This window comes from Rosa chinensis, chromosome 5 (genome assembly GCF_002994745.2).
Source record: "Rosa chinensis cultivar Old Blush chromosome 5, RchiOBHm-V2, whole genome shotgun sequence".
NCBI classification, from domain to species: Eukaryota; Viridiplantae; Streptophyta; class Magnoliopsida; order Rosales; family Rosaceae; genus Rosa; species Rosa chinensis.
This window is the reverse complement of record NC_037092.1, coordinates 669,693-687,605: the sequence shown is the minus strand read 5'-3', so window position 1 is coordinate 687,605 and position 17,913 is coordinate 669,693. Positions and strand designations below refer to the sequence as shown.

At 35.9% G+C, this 17,913-nt stretch overlaps 2 protein-coding genes and 1 long non-coding RNA gene across 6 annotated transcripts in view; all 3 read left to right on the top strand.

Moving 5' to 3' along the window:
• The first annotated feature begins 1,349 nt into the window (after positions 1-1,349).
• On the top strand, positions 1,350-2,065 carry LOC121053074. The gene is made up of 3 exons (XR_005810651.1): positions 1,350-1,553; positions 1,658-1,770; positions 1,908-2,065. It is a non-coding gene; the product is annotated as an uncharacterized LOC121053074 (long non-coding RNA).
• A 228-nt stretch (positions 2,066-2,293) lies between these two features.
• LOC121053073 (cold-responsive protein kinase 1-like) lies at positions 2,294-3,525 on the top strand. Its single transcript, XM_040519432.1, has 3 exons — positions 2,294-2,459; positions 2,560-2,710; positions 2,816-3,525. Exons 1-3 carry the CDS (start codon positions 2,326-2,328, stop codon positions 2,900-2,902), a joined length of 372 nt encoding a protein of 123 aa, XP_040375366.1. The 5' UTR covers positions 2,294-2,325; the 3' UTR covers positions 2,903-3,525.
• A 4,339-nt stretch (positions 3,526-7,864) lies between these two features.
• The window catches only part of LOC112168113 (probable LRR receptor-like serine/threonine-protein kinase At1g53430), a 55,836-nt gene continuing 45,787 nt past the window's right edge, over positions 7,865-17,913 (top strand). The window contains exons 1-29 of one of the 4 annotated variants that reach the window (XM_040506108.1): positions 7,865-8,005; positions 8,580-8,721; positions 8,863-8,934; positions 9,308-9,379; positions 9,580-9,663; positions 9,988-10,107; positions 11,126-11,191; positions 11,307-11,345; positions 11,454-11,525; positions 11,629-11,700; positions 11,818-11,889; positions 12,054-12,125; positions 12,385-12,456; positions 12,562-12,633; positions 13,251-13,328; positions 13,582-13,653; positions 13,847-13,915; positions 14,044-14,112; positions 14,265-14,324; positions 14,419-14,475; positions 14,561-14,607; positions 14,692-15,062; positions 15,177-15,357; positions 15,481-15,612; positions 15,720-15,832; positions 15,969-16,176; positions 16,295-16,529; positions 16,632-16,782; positions 16,888-17,657. In XM_040506108.1, the coding sequence (XP_040362042.1) occupies positions 7,867-8,005; positions 8,580-8,721; positions 8,863-8,934; positions 9,308-9,379; positions 9,580-9,663; positions 9,988-10,107; positions 11,126-11,191; positions 11,307-11,345; positions 11,454-11,525; positions 11,629-11,700; positions 11,818-11,889; positions 12,054-12,125; positions 12,385-12,456; positions 12,562-12,633; positions 13,251-13,328; positions 13,582-13,653; positions 13,847-13,915; positions 14,044-14,112; positions 14,265-14,324; positions 14,419-14,475; positions 14,561-14,607; positions 14,692-15,062; positions 15,177-15,357; positions 15,481-15,612; positions 15,720-15,832; positions 15,969-16,176; positions 16,295-16,529; positions 16,632-16,782; positions 16,888-17,433 (3,555 nt within the window). In that variant the 5' untranslated portion in view covers positions 7,865-7,866 and the 3' untranslated portion in view covers positions 17,434-17,657. Of the gene's footprint in view, positions 8,006-8,579; positions 8,722-8,862; positions 8,935-9,307; positions 9,380-9,579; positions 9,664-9,987; positions 10,108-11,125; positions 11,192-11,306; positions 11,346-11,423; positions 11,526-11,628; positions 11,701-11,817; positions 11,890-12,053; positions 12,126-12,384; positions 12,457-12,561; positions 12,634-13,250; positions 13,329-13,581; positions 13,654-13,846; positions 13,916-14,043; positions 14,113-14,264; positions 14,325-14,418; positions 14,476-14,560; positions 14,608-14,691; positions 15,063-15,176; positions 15,358-15,480; positions 15,613-15,719; positions 15,833-15,968; positions 16,177-16,294; positions 16,530-16,631; positions 16,783-16,887; positions 17,658-17,913 lie in introns of those variants that run through there. The other 3 variants (XM_040506107.1, XM_040506109.1, XM_040506110.1) reach the window with 3 other exon arrangements.

Below are 17,913 nucleotides of genomic sequence, written 5' to 3'. Positions count from 1 at the left end.
TCTAATGGACAATAAGGTTTCTTTTTTATGTCTAATGTTTCTCAGTTAGCTTTATTATAAAGAAAAAAAAAATATATTGGATTTTCCAGTTAACTCACCCTATTTTGTGTCCACCAGTAGAGCTTTTGGTACCTTAATTGTTTTGGGATTGGGACCTTTGCAGTCTCTAAGGCCATGACATATTATATTATGTTCTTTGTTTATCTACTTTTTAGTTATGATCATCACATTGAATTCTTGGTATTGTCATGCTCATAGGTAAATAATTAAGCTGCAAAATCTCTGAATGAGATTCTCTTTTGTCTATTATGTGAAATTGTGGAAGTGTTTTTTTATCCTATAGTTGTAGTGTGGAGCTCTGAAAGGGGCTTGTCTTAATTGTTGATGATTAATTAGTTTGAAGTTTCAAGCTGTCCCTGAGCAATTGATGGGTCCTGATTTTTTTTTTTTTGTTATTGAAACTATACCTTGTTTCTGCTGGTTTAGAACCTCATTAAAGTTGGATGATGAAGATGGACCAAAATTTTCTCCTCTATACTGGATAAAGTAGTTGTAATATTTGAATGTCAAAGCTAGTTTTGAACTTTCTTTTCTGGGATGGAGTCTCTTACGTGATAGTAATTGTTTGAACTCATTGGATTGCCAATGAAGAAGCATACCCTGTTTTTGCCGAGATGGTAACATGAGGGTTGCCTATACTGCAGGGAATTGGATTGCAGAAGTAAGTCTTTATTTCAACAAGATTCTATCATGGAGTTTATCTCAATGACTCTGTCATGGTTTGTTTCCGTGGTTTTTAAGTTAGTTTTCATTGTACATGTACTTGTGATGAATGGTGGCCACTTTTGGAATTTGATCGAACACAGTCAATTAGCTCTGCAATTCACATTCACTTCCAAGGTCTGTTGATGAGTTTGATTATCTAGGTGAGCTGGAAAACTAATGAGTCTAATTCCTTTTTTCAATTGTATACTCCTTACCAATTGCTTCTAATCCTGTTAATGATCATCAATTTCTTCACTTCCTCATTGTTAATTAGCTTGCTAGTTTATACTATATGTACATTGAATTGAGTTTATCTTTTATAGGGTAAGACACAACTTTGAGCTGATGGGAGAGGAAAGGCAGGAGGTCCGAATAACGTATATCAAGAAAATTTCATGGCTGTCAGTGTAAATGATAGTACTCGGCTGGAAAAGGGCTTGATTAGGGACCTCATATCTACTATACCCGTAACTCCAGGTTAATAGATATTTATTAATTATTTTCCTTCTTTTACATGCCTATATATATTTGGAGGATCTGGTCCTAAGGTAACGCAGTTACTAGTTTTATGCATATCTAAAGTACAGGTATAACAACCTAACATTTTGTTTCTCTTGTCGGGATGATCATTCAACATTGAAATGAGAAATCAGAGTACAAGCTACGCAAACAACTATCTCCTCTGCACATATCGCTCATTACTGTGATTTCAATCATAGTTTTTGTGTTGCTTTTATTGCTTTTTGCCTGGATGATGGGATGGCTGGGGAATACAGATCAATTACAAGGTAACATATTGTATACTGGCTAGCAACATTTGACAAGTATTCGCTCTTTCAAGAATTCTTACTGAACTTTAGCTTACATCTCTGATAATTTGTTTGTAGAACAGAAATAGATGTAAGTCTAGAAAAGCCTGCCACACTCAAACAATACAAATATGCTACTCGGAATTTTAGCAAGAGGAACTAGATTGGTCAAGGGCGTTTTGGGACCGTGTACAAGGTAACCAATTTTCTCTGTCCTTGTATTTATTGTGGAGTTGCACCTACAAACTTGTGATTTTTAACTTGCAAATTCAGTTCTTTAGGAGAAATGGACTTAATAATGTATATCATTTGTTTGGTTGCAATTTTGTGCAGGCTGAACTGCCAGGGAAAATTGTAGCTGTGAAGAAACTCTCCTCTCATTCAGAGGAAAGGATCATTCAGTTGAAAAATGAGTTTTATGACTTAAAATCAATGAGTCAAGAGAACCTTGTTCAGTTACTGGACGTTTACAACGTAAAAGGCCTGTATTTGCTCATCTATGAATGTATGCAAAACGACTCCCTTGCACATGCCTTATTTGGTAAATTTTAATTTTATCAGGCCCCTTTCTTTTTGTTATATGTTTTTCTGTTCTAATGTTATAATTATTCAGGAGAAAATATTTTGATGTGGTGACTGTATGGTTGCGGACTCAAAGTCCAAATTGAAACTTGATTGAGAAGCTAGGTTTAACATTTGTTTGGGAATAGCTAGGGGATTGGTGTTTCTGCATGAGCATTCCAAGCTGAAGATGGTTCACAGTGACATTAAATCCGCTAATATTCTTCTCGATGGAAAGCTCAAGGCTAAAATATCAGACTTTGGATTGGCAAGCCTTTACACCGAAGATGATCAATTCAAGTTCATCAAAGTAGAAGTGACAGAGTGAGTGGAACTATAGAACTGTACCTACTCCCTGCCACTTTATATATACGTACTGCAATCTTCGACTTAGTAATGATTAGTTAGCTCTTGTTTTCCGCAGGGGATATGTGGCACCTGAGTATGTTCGAGGAGTTGTGACATCTAAAGCTGATGTTTACAGTTTTGGGGTGGTTATACTTGAAACTGTTAGTCGAAGGAAAAATGAAGGACACAAGCGAGATAGCCAGGAAACTAAATTTCATTTAGACACGGTAAGCAAAATTGTCATCGCCATGCTTTTCTGCCTTCTTTTTGTTTTTCCAAACTATGCTGCAATGTCATTTAACACAACTTCTATGTTGTGTGTGGAAATGCAGGCTTGTGATTTACTGCAAAAAAGAAAGCTGGTGAACTTGGTTGATAAAACCTTGTCTAACAAATATGATCAAAACAAGCCATCATAATCTTGAATTTAGCAGTAAAGTGCATCAATATATCGCCAACTCTGAGGCCTACTACGTCTGAAGTTGTGAGTGTTCTCGTTGGCGACAAAAAAATTGAGGAGATTTGTTCCCCTGCTCTGATTGAGGACATCAACGACCCCCACGTGAAGGAGATCGAGGAGTTCGCGGTGTCTGAGTACAACAAGAAATCCGGGAAGAAGCTGGAGTTACAGAGCGTGGTGAAGGGTAAGACTCAGGTCGTCCCCGGCGAGAATTACCAACTCGTCATCGCCGTCAAGGATAACTCCGAGGCGGCCAAGTACGAGGGCATTGTATGAGAGGATTTGGGAACAGACTAGGGAATTGCTCTCCTTCAATAGTCACATAGCTCAAGTTGATTCCTCTGTTTCTATGGGAGTAACCTCGAGAGCATCCACATCATCCACTTTGATCAAAGGAGAAGATGAAACAGAACACATTTCTGAGAGTACCGCTCTGGAGATTTCCAAGTGAAATAGAGTAATCTAGCCAAATGTTTGTGTCTATTTTCTTTTCCTTTTTTTCGAACATGATGGGCTCTACTGCGACTACTGTATTGATTATGTATAAAATCGATGCTAACAAGAAGACTAGAAGAAATGGGAATTTCATCTTCCTTACTAGTTTATTTTTTATTTAATTTTTTTGATTCATAACTGGTTTTATCCATCAATATTTATAAAGAATTCGAGGTCAGTTCCCTGCAAAATCCGCACTTCACGTGCATGTGTGTGTAAGCTAGATAAACTAAGAGCCCGGAAAAGCCTACATTGTATAATGATTTCCAAGCTCCTCTGTACAACACTACGATCGGTGAGCCTAATCCTCTCCCTGCCCTTTCGATAAGACATAAATGAAATACAGTAAAAGCCTACATAAACTAAGAGCCCGGAAAAGCCTACATTGTATAATGATTCCCAAGCTCCTCTGTACAATACTACAATTGGTGAGCCAGGACTTTACATTCCTAGGTGAAAATCGAGAAGACCAAAACATGTTTACCAAAGATGCAAGCATCTTCTTCCTCTATGCCACCCAAAAATGGGGCTTTTTTCAAAAGGTACTATTGAATACCTCATGCCAGTCGAACCCACGAGCTAGAAGATGTTGCTTTTTACAACCAACCACTATGCTACAAGGGGGACCTACAAACAGTCTAGGCTGTCGATTCAGCAGAAATTGAAATGGAAAGAAAGTTAGGAGATTCATGTTATTCACTTATTCCTACTGAGCATTTTTGTATTTGATCCACTAGCCAAATAATTGAGTTATCAGCTTAAAGTAGCTTTTCCATCTTTTTACAATTTGTTGGGGCCACGTGGTACATGATCCACTTTCTTTAAAATTTTAAATGGATAATGGCATGGTGCTTTTGGTCAGTGGCAAAGATTGTCATTATTTTGGTCTTTGGTCTTTGTATCAGATTTTGGAAGCCGATAAACTTTTAGAGTGTGTTAGCAGAAATCCAGCATTTCAATTTTTCTGATCAACCAAACTTGCTGGCTAGCTGCTATGTTATCCACCATGTTCAAGAGTTGCTCCCATTTGCCGTCAATTATTGTCGAGCCTCATGAATTAACCTTCAATAGGAAAAGCTTTTATGCATGACGATCCAATAGTTTTTTTTGCTAATGGCAGACATTGTCACTATTTACCAGCTAAAAGATGAGAGCAACTACAATCGATCGCCTGCTAAGCAGTGGACAGCCGGATCAATTCGATAACACTTTTGACGTTACAATATGAAATTAATTAATTATATTAGTATTTATCCTCCATAAAGCTTATCCTTATCAGCTGGAATCTTTCCCTTTTCATTATGAACAACTAGCTATAGAAGCCCAGAAGAAACTAGTGAATGTTATACGTGCTACGTGTAAAGTTTACATGCAAAGTCCAAAATAAAAGTGACATTTTACCCAAAGAAAAAATTCAAAAAGGCAATGATGGAGGAGACTCAATTAGAGACTCCATTTGGATGCCAGGAAATCATGATATGAAATGAGAATTAATTTCATTTTCATTTAGAGCAAGTCCACCTGAGGCTCTTATGCCCAGGCTCCACGTCAAACGGTGACCCAAGTCACTAAAATTACACTGTTGTTCCTTCCACCGGGCCTGGGGCAAGAGAGCAGTAGATGACGCAAGACAAGAGCTCAGGCAACATGGTGACTGAGCCCATGACCTAGGCCTCCACCGTGGCCCAAACAGTAGAGACGAGGAGAGACGCGCCTACAGATGGGAGCGAGCCGCAGTCTCTTGTCGTGTAGCGGATAGGCGGCTGCAGGCGCGTGGAAGGCCAGAAATTGTCGACTAGTGGCAAGTGGAGATATGATGTGGCAAGTAGCCGTTGGGTGCCTTGAAATTTAAAGGCAACGGTCCACAGATCTGGACCGTTGGTTCTAATTATATGAGGGATCTGATGGTATATAATTAAGGAGATATAAACCATTTAGGAAGGTGAAAAAAAAATTAAAATTATTAACGGTTATATTACAACGGTAAGAAAAAAAAGATATACAGAATTCCTATAAATACCTCACCTCCTATTTTACCTCTCACACCAAAAAAATCATATTTCTTACTTCCTTAATGTTCATCAATACTATTTATTTACATCATACATTTCTCATTTACACTAAAAAATTAATAAAATATTCAATGAACAGTAACTGACTGGTGACCCTGACCCAACGGGTGGAAACAAAGGTCCAGTGGTAGTGAACAGTTTTTTGTCCTATATAGTGACCTGGTGACCCAACGGGTGAACTTGCTCTTAGAGGTGTTGTTTGGTTCTAATTAGAGATTTGAATGGAAATAAAAAAAATAGGGAAAATTCATTATAAACCTAATTCCTATAAAATTTAATGGAAAAAACCAACCTATTATTTTTTTCAATCTACACCAAATCATTACCAACTAGGATAAAATATTACCTTTCTTTTTTTCTAAAAATTACACATATTGCTACTATTTAAATTTGATAAACATTAGTCAACTAGCAAAATTAATGTCTTCTTTAAATACCTTAATTTTTTTTATTGGCCCCCTTATTCCAGTAGTTTTTCTTCTACTCATCATTATTGCTAGAATTATGGATATTTTCTTTACATATTTTTTTATAATTCAAAGGTTTTATAGATATTTTTTTTATTTTTATGAAGTATGACAATTTTTTATTGATCAGTGGAATCATACATAACGATTTACCCATGTGAGGCTTACACAAAATCATTACCTAAATGATTCAACCTTATTAAGAAACAAAGAAGCTCATCAAAAAAAGTTCTAATTCATCCATCAGAAATCAAAGAGACAAAGGTAAAACAAACACCCTTGGTGTCATAATTCAAGTAATAGGTGAGGAAGAAACATTTGCAAAGAGCATGATGTCACTTCCCTCCAGGATGCCCATGGTCTCCGTCTAGCAAGAGCAGCTCTACCGTCGGCGCATGATGCAGCTGTGAGGATGGACGTCCGCACTTTTGCTGCACTGCGGACGTCCTCTTCTGATCGGGCCTCTGTGTGTGTGTGTGTGTGTGTGTGTGTGTGTGTGTGTGTGTGTGTGTGTGTGTGTGTGTGTGTGTGTGTGTGTGTGTGTGTGTGTGTGTGTGTGTGTGTGTGTGTGTGTGTGTGATATTGTTTGGTTTGAATTGTTTCAGAAGAAATTGTGTTTTGTGAGGTGTGGCTTGGATGGCTTATAGGTTCCATTTGGTATGGTTGTGCTTATAAAATAAGTTGGCTATTATACTGTGATATGAGTGTTAAGAATATATACATCCCACATGGGAAAAATAAGACCTTGCATATGGGTTTATAAGGGTTTGGGCCACTCCATCAATTGTCAATTGATTTTGGATGTGAACCCCAAATTACTTTATCACGGTATCAGAGCGGGTTACCCACGTATGCATGCCTCACGGCCACACGGGCTCCACGTCACCCAAAGTTGTTCACGTGTATAGCTTGAAAATTCGCCACACGTGTGGGGGTGTGTTGAGAATATATACATCCCACATGGGAAAAATAGGACCTTGCACATGGGTTTATAAGGGTTTTGGCCACTCCATTCATTGACAATTGGTTTTGGATGTGAACCCCAGATTACTTTATCAATGAGAATAAGCGGCTGTTAAATAAAGTAGTTGAGTGTTTAGTAAAGTAGATTTTGAAAAGTACTTATACTTATAGTACTAAAAACAGTGGCAAAGTGTTTTACTTAACTTAAAATAAATAAGGTTGAGTGGGATTCTGCTTTTCAACTTTGGCAAAAAAAAAAAAAAAACTATTGTTCTCAATAAGTAATGTATTTGGACATTACTTATTGTCTATTATTTTTAATTTAAGCTGCTTATAAGCTTTTCCAAACGCAGCCATAGTATCATAATGTTGGTCCTTTTTGGACAAATTTACTTGTATATATTGTTGGTCTGTGAAAATCATAGCTAGTAAAAAAGGGGACTTGTATAGTAAGTGAAAAATACGTATGTGTATTATTTGGAAATTTCATTAAATAGGCAAAATATTTTTAATTATTTAAATAATTAAATTTTTTATTTTAAAATATTCATTTATATTCATTTTTGTTTAATAATATGTGTAAAGTATAAAAAAAAAAACATAACGTAAAAATCGTGTATAGGACTTATATAATATTTTTGATTTCAAAAATATGAGAAATTTAACCAATCTCTTTTAAAAATATGAAGCATGAAAGTATTTTAGAAAAAATATAAGTACATGTTTTATTTACATATAATATAAAAAATTACTAATTACGGTGAAAACTGAAAAGTGATCGAGATTCATATTCTTCTCGCAAAGTTGATAATAATCTTCCCCCCCAGTGCCCGACTACTTTTTGGTGGGACATACGGCCTACTTTTTGGTTGGTCTTGTATATTATAAGTAGAATAAGCTAATGCACTAAATTCATTCGAGGGAAAATGGGTACTGAAGCTTCAGCAAGACTTGTTAGTGAACTTGTAATTCTATGCCTCATCTCTACTCTTTGTCTGCAGCTTGGTTCTGAATTCAAATATCAGAGTATAGCTGAAACGTTGCCCGAGTTGGCCACAGAAGAAGGTAATTTATCATCCACTTCATATCTTTTTCTTAAAACCAAACACCGTGCTAGAAAAGTCCGTACAAAAGAATAGAATTCTAATTCAATTGATACAGTTTAATTCAACCAAAGGTGCCCGAGTTTGTTCAGTTTAAATGCTAAGGTAAACAGCTTGTATAATAAGTATTTATGTTTGTGTATTTAGCAGTGTTGCACCGATGTTAAAACATATAGTTTGTGTATAATATATATATATATATATATATATATATATAGAGAGAGAGAGAGAGAGAGAGAGAGACTAGGACCTATAGTTCACATTTTGTTTTTTGCATTTACTATTCTTTCTGCATTAGATTAAATTAGAAAAATCAAAGTGTTAACACCAATTAGCTGTTAGTCTGCCAGTATCATTAGTGACATTAGTCTCTCCTTTGTAAGTGAGAGGTTATTAGTTCGACTCACAAAAGTTTAGTTGTTGTAATTTGAGTTTGTTGATGTAATAAAAATAAGTTACTAGACTAACTAGTGATGTTTTTCTTTTACATAATGTAATTTTTTTTTGATAATATAAAATAAAATGTTGGGCAACAGAGAGAGCTCTTTATCAAATAGCATATCAGTTGGGGTTAAACACTGAAAAGTTATTTGGAGGCTCAATTTGCACGGAGAGAAGCTATGAAATCAGATGTGACTGCAATTTTAAAAACAACACCATTTGCCACATCATAGAAATGTAAGTTTGAAAAATTTAGATTTTAACTACACATATATGCAAATCGTGTGTTGAATCTCTGATCGATATTGTTAATAGGCTAACTTTCACATTTTGAGTGAAAAATTGTTAATTAGCTAACTTTCACATTTTGAGTGACAGTACACTGATTGGCAGCGGTTTGACTGGAGTTATACCTAAAGAACTGGCCAATCTCACACATTTGGAGCGCCTGTAATTTCTCCCTTTTTTTTTTTCCAACATTACATATCTAATGTCTTTCTTAACATGCTCGATCATTACTATTTTGTGTTTTGTACCTGTACCAGCTGCCTTGGATATTTATCAAATTATTTGTTACCTCCAACCTCTTACAATTCTAACACCAGTTTCTCAAATGGAAATTTTCGTCTATTCCATATATAATATTAGTATAGTCTTTTTGTCAGTTCGTTATACTTTATTTTCCTTAAATTTCTCTGAGCGTCTGTCGCACAAATTTGCGAGAAAAAGAAAAGAAAAATGGATACAAGTCTATTGATATCTTTTTTCTTGTTCCAGAACATCTAGACAATCAAGTGAATTTACAAGATGTTTCAATTTGTAGGAATCTCAAGAAAAATCAATTGACTGGTTCCATACCTGCTAGCTTGGGGAATTTATCTTCGCTCCACAACCTGTAAGTCTGTACTTGTGGATTTATGATTGTCGCGGGTTCCTTGCAATATTTATATCCATAGCTATGCATTTGGTTATGAAACTTTTATTTCTTGAACTCCAGATGTGCTCAACAAACTGATTCGGTTATTAGTGAAATTACTTGTTGAGAAAATTAACATTGATAAGTTAATTGGCTTTGTGTACATGTCAATTTGTTAGGGATCTTTCGGACAATCAATTGTCCGGACCTATTCCAGCGAGTTTGGGGAATTTGAAATTTAAAGTAAAAGAAGAAAAAAAAAGGTGGGTGTATTTTACTACTTTTCAGAGTTCTAATTTTCCTTGTTTTGAGCTTAATCCAAAAATATGGTTGTGCTGTGTATTATAATCATTTTAGGAGTGTGCTAGTTTAGTGTACTCTATGTAATGACTTTTTCTAATAGCTCTTTGAGGTAAGTCATTATTGTACATCTTGCTGAATTGCATAATAGGTGATCTTTAAAGAAAGTCATGTAAGACTTTTATTTTTTTATTATGTTGGATTAAAAAAGAAAGAAAAGGAAAAAGGTTTTGGTTAAGCAACATATATAATTCAAGTTCTCTTTTGCTTCATTACATGTATGGTAGGAAGCTGCAGGCTGCTGCCGGTGGGTTCACCGGGGGTGCCCTTGTCCCAGGGAAAGCCGTCAGCTGCAACCGCAACAGCTTTGCACCGTGCCATCCGAGCAACGGCGGAGGTCTAACACTGTAAGCATGGAACCTATAAGATAATCTTATATTAATTAAGTTCATCATTCAGTCTTTTATATATATATATATATATATATATATATATATATATATATATATATACAGATCCTATCCAAAGCGGAGCTCCTCTTTGAAAATTAACGTGTGAAGTTCTAGTTTTTGGTCACTTTTCGGTCGCATATCCACATCTCGACCGTTCAGTTTTTAGGTACTAGTGTATAGATCGTCTCTACAAATTTTCAGCCAAAATGATGGTCATTAAGGCATTGATAATTGCCTTAAAGCTAGTACGGTTCAAGTTGACAGATTTAGTCCGTCCATTGGTTTAAGCGAGTTAGATACCTTAACGATCATCAATTTGGCTGAAAATTTGCAGAGATGATCTATACACTAGCACCTAAAAACTGAACGGTCGAGATATGGATATGAGACCGAAAAGTGATTCAAAACTCGAACTTCACACGTTAATTTCATAGCGGAGCTTCGCTCTGGATAGGATCTGTATATATATATATATAATCTTGCTCTATTAAGGATGTCCTTAACTTAGCTTAGGGAATTGATTTCCATATTTTGATCACTTTTCGATCACATATTCAAATTTTAACCGTTCAGTTTTTAGGTTCTAATGTATAGATCATTTCTGCAAATTTTCAGCCAAATTGATGATCGTGGCATCCAAAACTGCAATTTACACGAACGGTTCAGGTTGGATAGATTCGGTTATATAACTCGATTAAATCAATGAACGAACCGAATCTGTCTAACATAAACCATTCGTGTAAATTGCAGTTTAGGATGCCTTATCGATCATCAATTTGGCTGAAAATTTGCAGAGATGATCTATACATTAGGACCTAAAAACTGAACGGTTAAGATTTAAATATGTAATCGAAAAGTTGTCAAAATATAGAAATCCTTTCCCTAAGCTAAGTTAAGGACCTCCTTAGCATAGAAGGCCTGATATATATAGTCTTAATTAATTACTTGATCTGCTGGGTATTTATACATTTAGGGATCTTTCAAGCAATCAGTTGAGTGGATCCATACCAGCCACTTTAGGGAATTTGGCTGTCCTACTGTAAGTTCCTCCATAGTCCATACACACAAACATCACACACTAGTACTTCTGTTGGAAATGGCTTACAACTGATGAAACTTAGGAATGGGAAAATGAAATTGACGTTACTTTCCAGGTATGACAGGGCTGATGCCGACTATCTAATGATCTACCTGTACGTGAGTAGTAGATTAATCGAGCAAGGTTAATTATTTATATGTACGTCCCGATCGAATTACTGGTTATTTTAAAGTGAAATTATTTTGTACATTAATTCATTCAGGGATCTTTCCAACAATCAACTGATTGGGCCTATACCACAGAGTTTAGGGAATTTGACTTTGGCCGGTTATATGTAAGTCGATCGATCTCTTCGGGTCTATGATTTCGATCGTATCTTGTTTCACTACTCAACAGTTAATTACATACATTTTTTTACCGACCATTGATATGTATAGTGATCTGCATGATAACTTTCTCAACGGCTCTATACCAGCATCTTTGGGTGCATTGACTCATTTGTATAGACTGTAAGTAAACTTGACGTATTAGTACCCTTACATTCGAATGACCATATTAAACGAATTTATTTTTGTATGTATATATCCACTAATTCTCACGAGCTCCTTAATTATCCTTTTGTGAAGGGATTTGCATAACAATGGAATCTCTGGTATTCTCCCACGAAGACTTGGAAATTTGACAAAGCTTCGAACCTTGTAAGTTTCATTATATATGTAAAAGAGAACTTGGATTATTGAATTTGGTCAACCGACGAGTTTGGAAAACTCAATTTAGTTTTGGGCGTGAATATCTTATTAATCTAGCTTGCAATATGTAGGATATATATATCAAATATATATAAATCTATTTGTTGTTGCAGCGACGTCGCATCCAACAGTATCACTGGGACATTACCAAACAAATTCGCCAGCCTTAAGAGCCTGAATGAATTGTGCGTAATTAAGTTGCCCCCGCCCTTATTCAATCTTAATTTCAGTGCATGTTAGCATGTATTTTTATTTTTATTTTTTTAAAACCCCACCCCATTCCCAACCTTGATGGGGCTCGAACTCCTGACCTCTTATATATGAGACCAAAGCCTTACCACCCCACCAAACACACACACCCCACATGTTAGCATGTATGTAATCTAGCTAATTGATTATTTAACTGACCGATTATGATCTGATAATTACTTTGGTTGCCTGCAGTTCTGTAGCTGGTAACTATTTGTCTGGCCCTTTACCTGACTTCATAGCCAACTGGACTTCAATCTGGGAACTGTACGTACCTGAGATTTCTATATATATAGCGTGTACTGCACTGTTGTCAAACGTACACAAGCAGCTATATTTGAAATTGACAAAACTTCATTAAATTTTATACAGTTATCTCAGCGGAAACAATTTTCTCGGGATTCTACCTGCCGGAATTTTTAATTTATCAAATCTAGAAATTTTGTAAGCGATTAAGTGTGCCAATTTACAGCCCCACCGGCACTAGCTAGCTATCTTTTCACTCATCTAGCTTTTTGGAAATAGAAATCTCATGTATATATATATATATATATATATATATATATATATATATATATATATAGGGCCCTTCTAGTGAGGGATCTATTTTTTTGGTCTTTTATAGGGATAGGCATTAGACTAACTTTTTGATCATATTTTCACATCTTAACCGTTCAGTTTTTAGGTCCTAATTTATAGATCACTTTTGCAAATTTTCAGCCAATTTGATGATTGTGAAGGCATCCAAAACTGCAATTTACCATTATAAACAAGAACGGTTCATGTAAATTGCAGTTTTGGATGCCTTAACGATCACAATTTGGCTGAAAATTTGCAAAAGTGATCTATAAATTAGGACCTAAAAACTGAACGGTTAAGATGTGAAAATATGATCGAAAAGTTAGTCTAATGCCTATCCCTATAAAAGACCAAAAAAAAGAATCCCTCACTAAAAGGGCCATATATATATATATATATATATATATATATATATATATATATATCATTCAACTGATATGTTATTTTGCCTTTACTAAATTGCTTCTTTCTACGTACTGTAGGGCAATAAGTGATGTCGGAGCAAACTCTCATTTCCAGTTCCCACCATCAACACATGTGACAACAAGTTTTCGTATTTTGTCAGTAAATTGTTTGTTGCACATAATATGTTACTTCGATCAAAAAACTATTCGAATATAAGGTGAAAATGATGAGTTTTTCAATTAAAACCTCAATTTATTTGAAATTCAAGGGTACTCCTCCACTTTTTTAAAGTTTAATAGTAAAAGTAAAATTTCATTAACTCGTGAGTTTGAACAATCTTCAAAATAAAATGTACTAGTATATATATATGCATTGTCAGTAGCATTATATGACGGCGTGCATCTGCAGGATACTAAGAAACTGCTCAATCACTGGTCAAATTCCTTCCTACATTGGAAATATGTCATCATTAAGGAGCCTGTAAGTTCTTTTGTTTAGTTTCCTCTTTAAACCTTCAAATATATCCACATTTAATTAAGCAAAGCTTCGATAAGATATATAATTAGCCATAAAAGATTCTCCGATCCCACTCCTAACTTTTCTCTTTTCTCATCCCTTTTTCGTCTCCGATCCTCCTAAACAAGTCTCATGCTTTTTATATCTTGTGTTGCAGAGACCTGAGCTTCAACAGCTTAACGGGTAGAATCCCAGATTCTTTGAAAAACATAAATTTAAGTTGGATGTACGTCACATTTTACTCTCTACCCCTCTAAACTCTCATGAATATGATTAACCACAAATTTAGAAAATTGCTAGAATGTTTACACTTGCTGATAATATACTTCATGCATGCATGCATGTTCTCTTCAGGTCTTTTCCAAACAATATGCTGACTGGGGAAATTCCTAATTGGATTCAAACTGCAGTCTGGAGTAAGATGTATGTTTCACTATATGTACATCCTTGTGCATCCCATATATTGTGTATTTAGATACCGATAAAATTTATAACTCCGTTGACATTCTCTAGTTATGAGCTTTTTTAGGTACCTCCGGTGTACAAGTTCTCATCTATATTTATTCTCATTCCAGGGATCTTTCATACAATAATTTTTCAAAACCAACCTTTGAAACACCGTCCAGCTTAGACTTGTAAGGAACTGACTATGCATTTTCTATTCAATTAGTAAGGAATCTGAATAAATTTGAAATATTATTTGCATGATATCTCTTGTTATTGTTCTAGGAATTTGTTTTCTTGTTGTTGTAACTCCTCAATCTGTCTGCCAAATACGTATGACTGGTATGACCATATCTTGTCTGTTATACTATTCGAAAAACTTGACGATCAAGCTATTTAGAATAACTTGTGGTAATTATACTTACAGGGCGGACCCAACCACGGAGAAGTATTGTGCCGGAGGAAAACCTAATTGTAAGTTTATTATATTGAACTTTATCAGTCTATCTATATCTAACAATTATATATATTAATAGTGAATGAGTTTAATTTCTTCAGACCATTCATTGTTTATAAATTGTGGTGGTGGGACACTTAACAACGTTGATGGAAATATTTATGATCAAGATAATGAGACATCGCAGTTTCACCGGAGTCTGAAAGGAAACTGGGCTCGAATTAGTGCTGGAAACACCGTCGACCTTGACTATGCTTCCAATCCAAGTAAAGTTTTAAAAAGTGTGAGATGTGGGCTTTCCTCTGAAGCACCTTTATACGATAGAGCTCGCACTTCCCCTGTCTCTCTAAAATATTACGGGTTCTGTTTACGTAAAGGCAAATACAATGTAACACTTCACTTTGCTGAAATTGTTGATGAGGATAACAATTATAGAAATACAACTAAGCGCGTATTTGATGTATATATACAGGTAATGTTTTTCTTAGTTTTGTCACCAGTACTCAGCACCCACCGATTGCATTAGTATTGTTGCAGGCTTTGTCATTTGAACCAACTAAGTATGAATGGTGATTGGTTGCTGTAGGGTGAGAGGAAACTAAAGGATTTCAACATTATAGAAGAGGCAGGAGGTCCGAATACAAAACATACAGAAAATTTCAGGGCTGTTAATGTAAATGATAGTACATTAGAGATCCACTTCTACTCGGCTGGAAAAGGGACTCTTGATCAGGGACCTCTCATATCTGCTATATCCGTAACTCCAGGTCAATAGATATTAATTACTTTCCTTGTATGCATATGGATATCTAAGGTACAATCATAACAAACTTACATTTTGTTTCTCTTGCATGTCGGGATGATCATTCATCATTGAATTGAGAAATCAGAGTACAAGCTACACGAACAACTATCTCCTTCGCACATAGCGCTCATTACTGTGGCTTCAATCATAGTTTTCGTATTGCTTGTATTGCTTTTTGCCTGGATGATGGGATGGCTGGGTACAGATCACTTACAAGGTAACATATTAATTGTATAATGGCTAGCAACATTTGACAAGCACTCACTCTTCAAGAATTCTTACTGAACTTTAGCTTACATCTCTGATCACTTGTTTGTGGAACAGAAATAGATATAGGTCAAGAAAAGCCTATCACCCTCAAACAATTAAAAGATGCTACTGGGAATTTTAGCAAGAGGAACGAGATTGGTCAAGGGGGTTTTGGGACAGTTTACAAGGTAACTACTTTCTCTGTCCTTGTTCTTACTATGGAGTTTCAACTACGAACTTGCGATCTTTAACTTGCAAATTCAGTTCTTCAGGAGAAATGGACTTGGTATTGTATTTCATTTGTTTGGTTGCAATTGCGTGTAGGCTGAAGTGCAAGGGAAAATTGTAGCTGTGAAGAAACTTTCCTCTCATTCAGAGGAAAGGATCAATCAATTGATAAATGAGTTTTATACCTTAAAATCAATGAGTCAAGAGAATCTTGTTCAGTTACTGGACATCTACAACGCAAAAGGCCTGCATTTGCTCATCTATGAATATATGCAAAACAACTCCCTTGCACACGCCTTATTTGGTAAATTTAGAAAATTCTATCAGGCCCTTTCTTCTTTTGTTTTTTTAAATGTTTTTTCTGTTCTAACATTTTAATTATTTAGCAGAAATATATTGATTTGGTGACTTTATGGTCGCAGACTCAAAGTCCAAACTGAAACTTGATTGGGAAGCTAGGTTTAATATTTGCTTGGGAATAGCTAGGGGATTGGTGTATCTACATGAGCATCCCAGGCTGAAGATGGTTCACAGAGACATTAAATCAGCTAATATTCTTCTCGATGGAAACCTCAAGGCTAAAATATCAGACTTTGGATTGGCAAGCCTTTACACAGAAGATGATCAATTCAAGTTCATCAAAGTAGAAGTGCCACAGTAAGTAAAACTTTCAAATAGTACCTACTCCCTGCCACTTTATATGTACTTGTTGCAATCTTTGACCTAGTGTAATGATAAGTTACCTCTTGTTTTCTGTAGGGGATATATGGCACCTGAGTATGTTCGAGGAGTTGTGACAGCTAAAGCTGATGTCTACAGTTTTGGGGTGGTTATACTTGAAACTGTTAGTGGAAGGAAAAATGCAGGACACACGCGAGATAGCCAGGAAAGTGAATTTCTTTTAGACACGGTAAGCAAAATTGGCGTCGCCATGCTTTTCTGCCTTCTTTTTGTTTGTCCAAACTATGCTGTTATCTCATTTAACACGACTTCTATGTTGTGTGTGGAAATTCAGGCTTGTGATTTACAGCGAAAAGGAAAACTGGTGGACTTGGTTGATAAAACCTTGTCTAACAAGTATGATGCAAAACAAGCCATCATCATCTTGAATTTAGCAGTAATGTGCATAAATATATCGCCAACTCTGAGGCCTACTATGTCTGAAGTTTTGAGTGTTCTCGTTGGCGACAAAAAAATTGAGGAGATTTGTTCCCCTGCTCTGAAGGAGCCGATTAAGGACATCAACGACCCCCACGTGAATGAGATCGCGGAGTTCGCGGTGTTGGAGTATAACAAGAAATCCGGGAAGAAGCTGAAGTTACGGAGCGTGGTGAAGGGCGAGACTCAGGTTGTCGCAGGTGAGAATTACCGGCTCGTCATCCTCGTCGAGGATAACTCAGCGGCGGCCAAGTATGAGGGCGTTGTGTATGAGAGGATTTGGGAGCATACTAGGGAATTGCTCTCCTTCGATAGTCACATTGCTCAAGTTGATTCCTCTGTTTCTATGGAAGTAACCTCGAAAGAATCCACATCATCCAATTTGATCAAAAAAAGAAGATGAAACAGAACACATTTCTGAGAGTACCCCCCTAGAGATTTCCAAATGAAACAGAGTAATCTAGCCAAATGTCTGTGTCTATTTTCTTTTCGTTGTTTTTTGAGTTGATGGACTCTACTGCGATCTGTATTTAACATGTAAAAAATCCATTCCTGGCTTTGTCTTGTCATATTGGATGCTAGGTATCACCACCAACGCTAATGAACATGAATTTGAAATTCTTCTAATCTAAAACTCTGACCGAATTACTACAATTGAGAAAGCCAAATATACAAGGAGGGAAAACAAATCCCAAACTTATTTAGAGCAATTAATTATAAAGTTTACGCAGTAAATCACATGGATTGACGTATAATCTGCATATTTCTGCTTAATTTCGTTATCTCTTCATCTCTAGCTTCTGTTTTAGTGTCTACTTGGGGTACATTTCATTAAGATGAAGCACTGAATCTTGGTGCATGGGGGCTTTAATGTGCAGTAGCT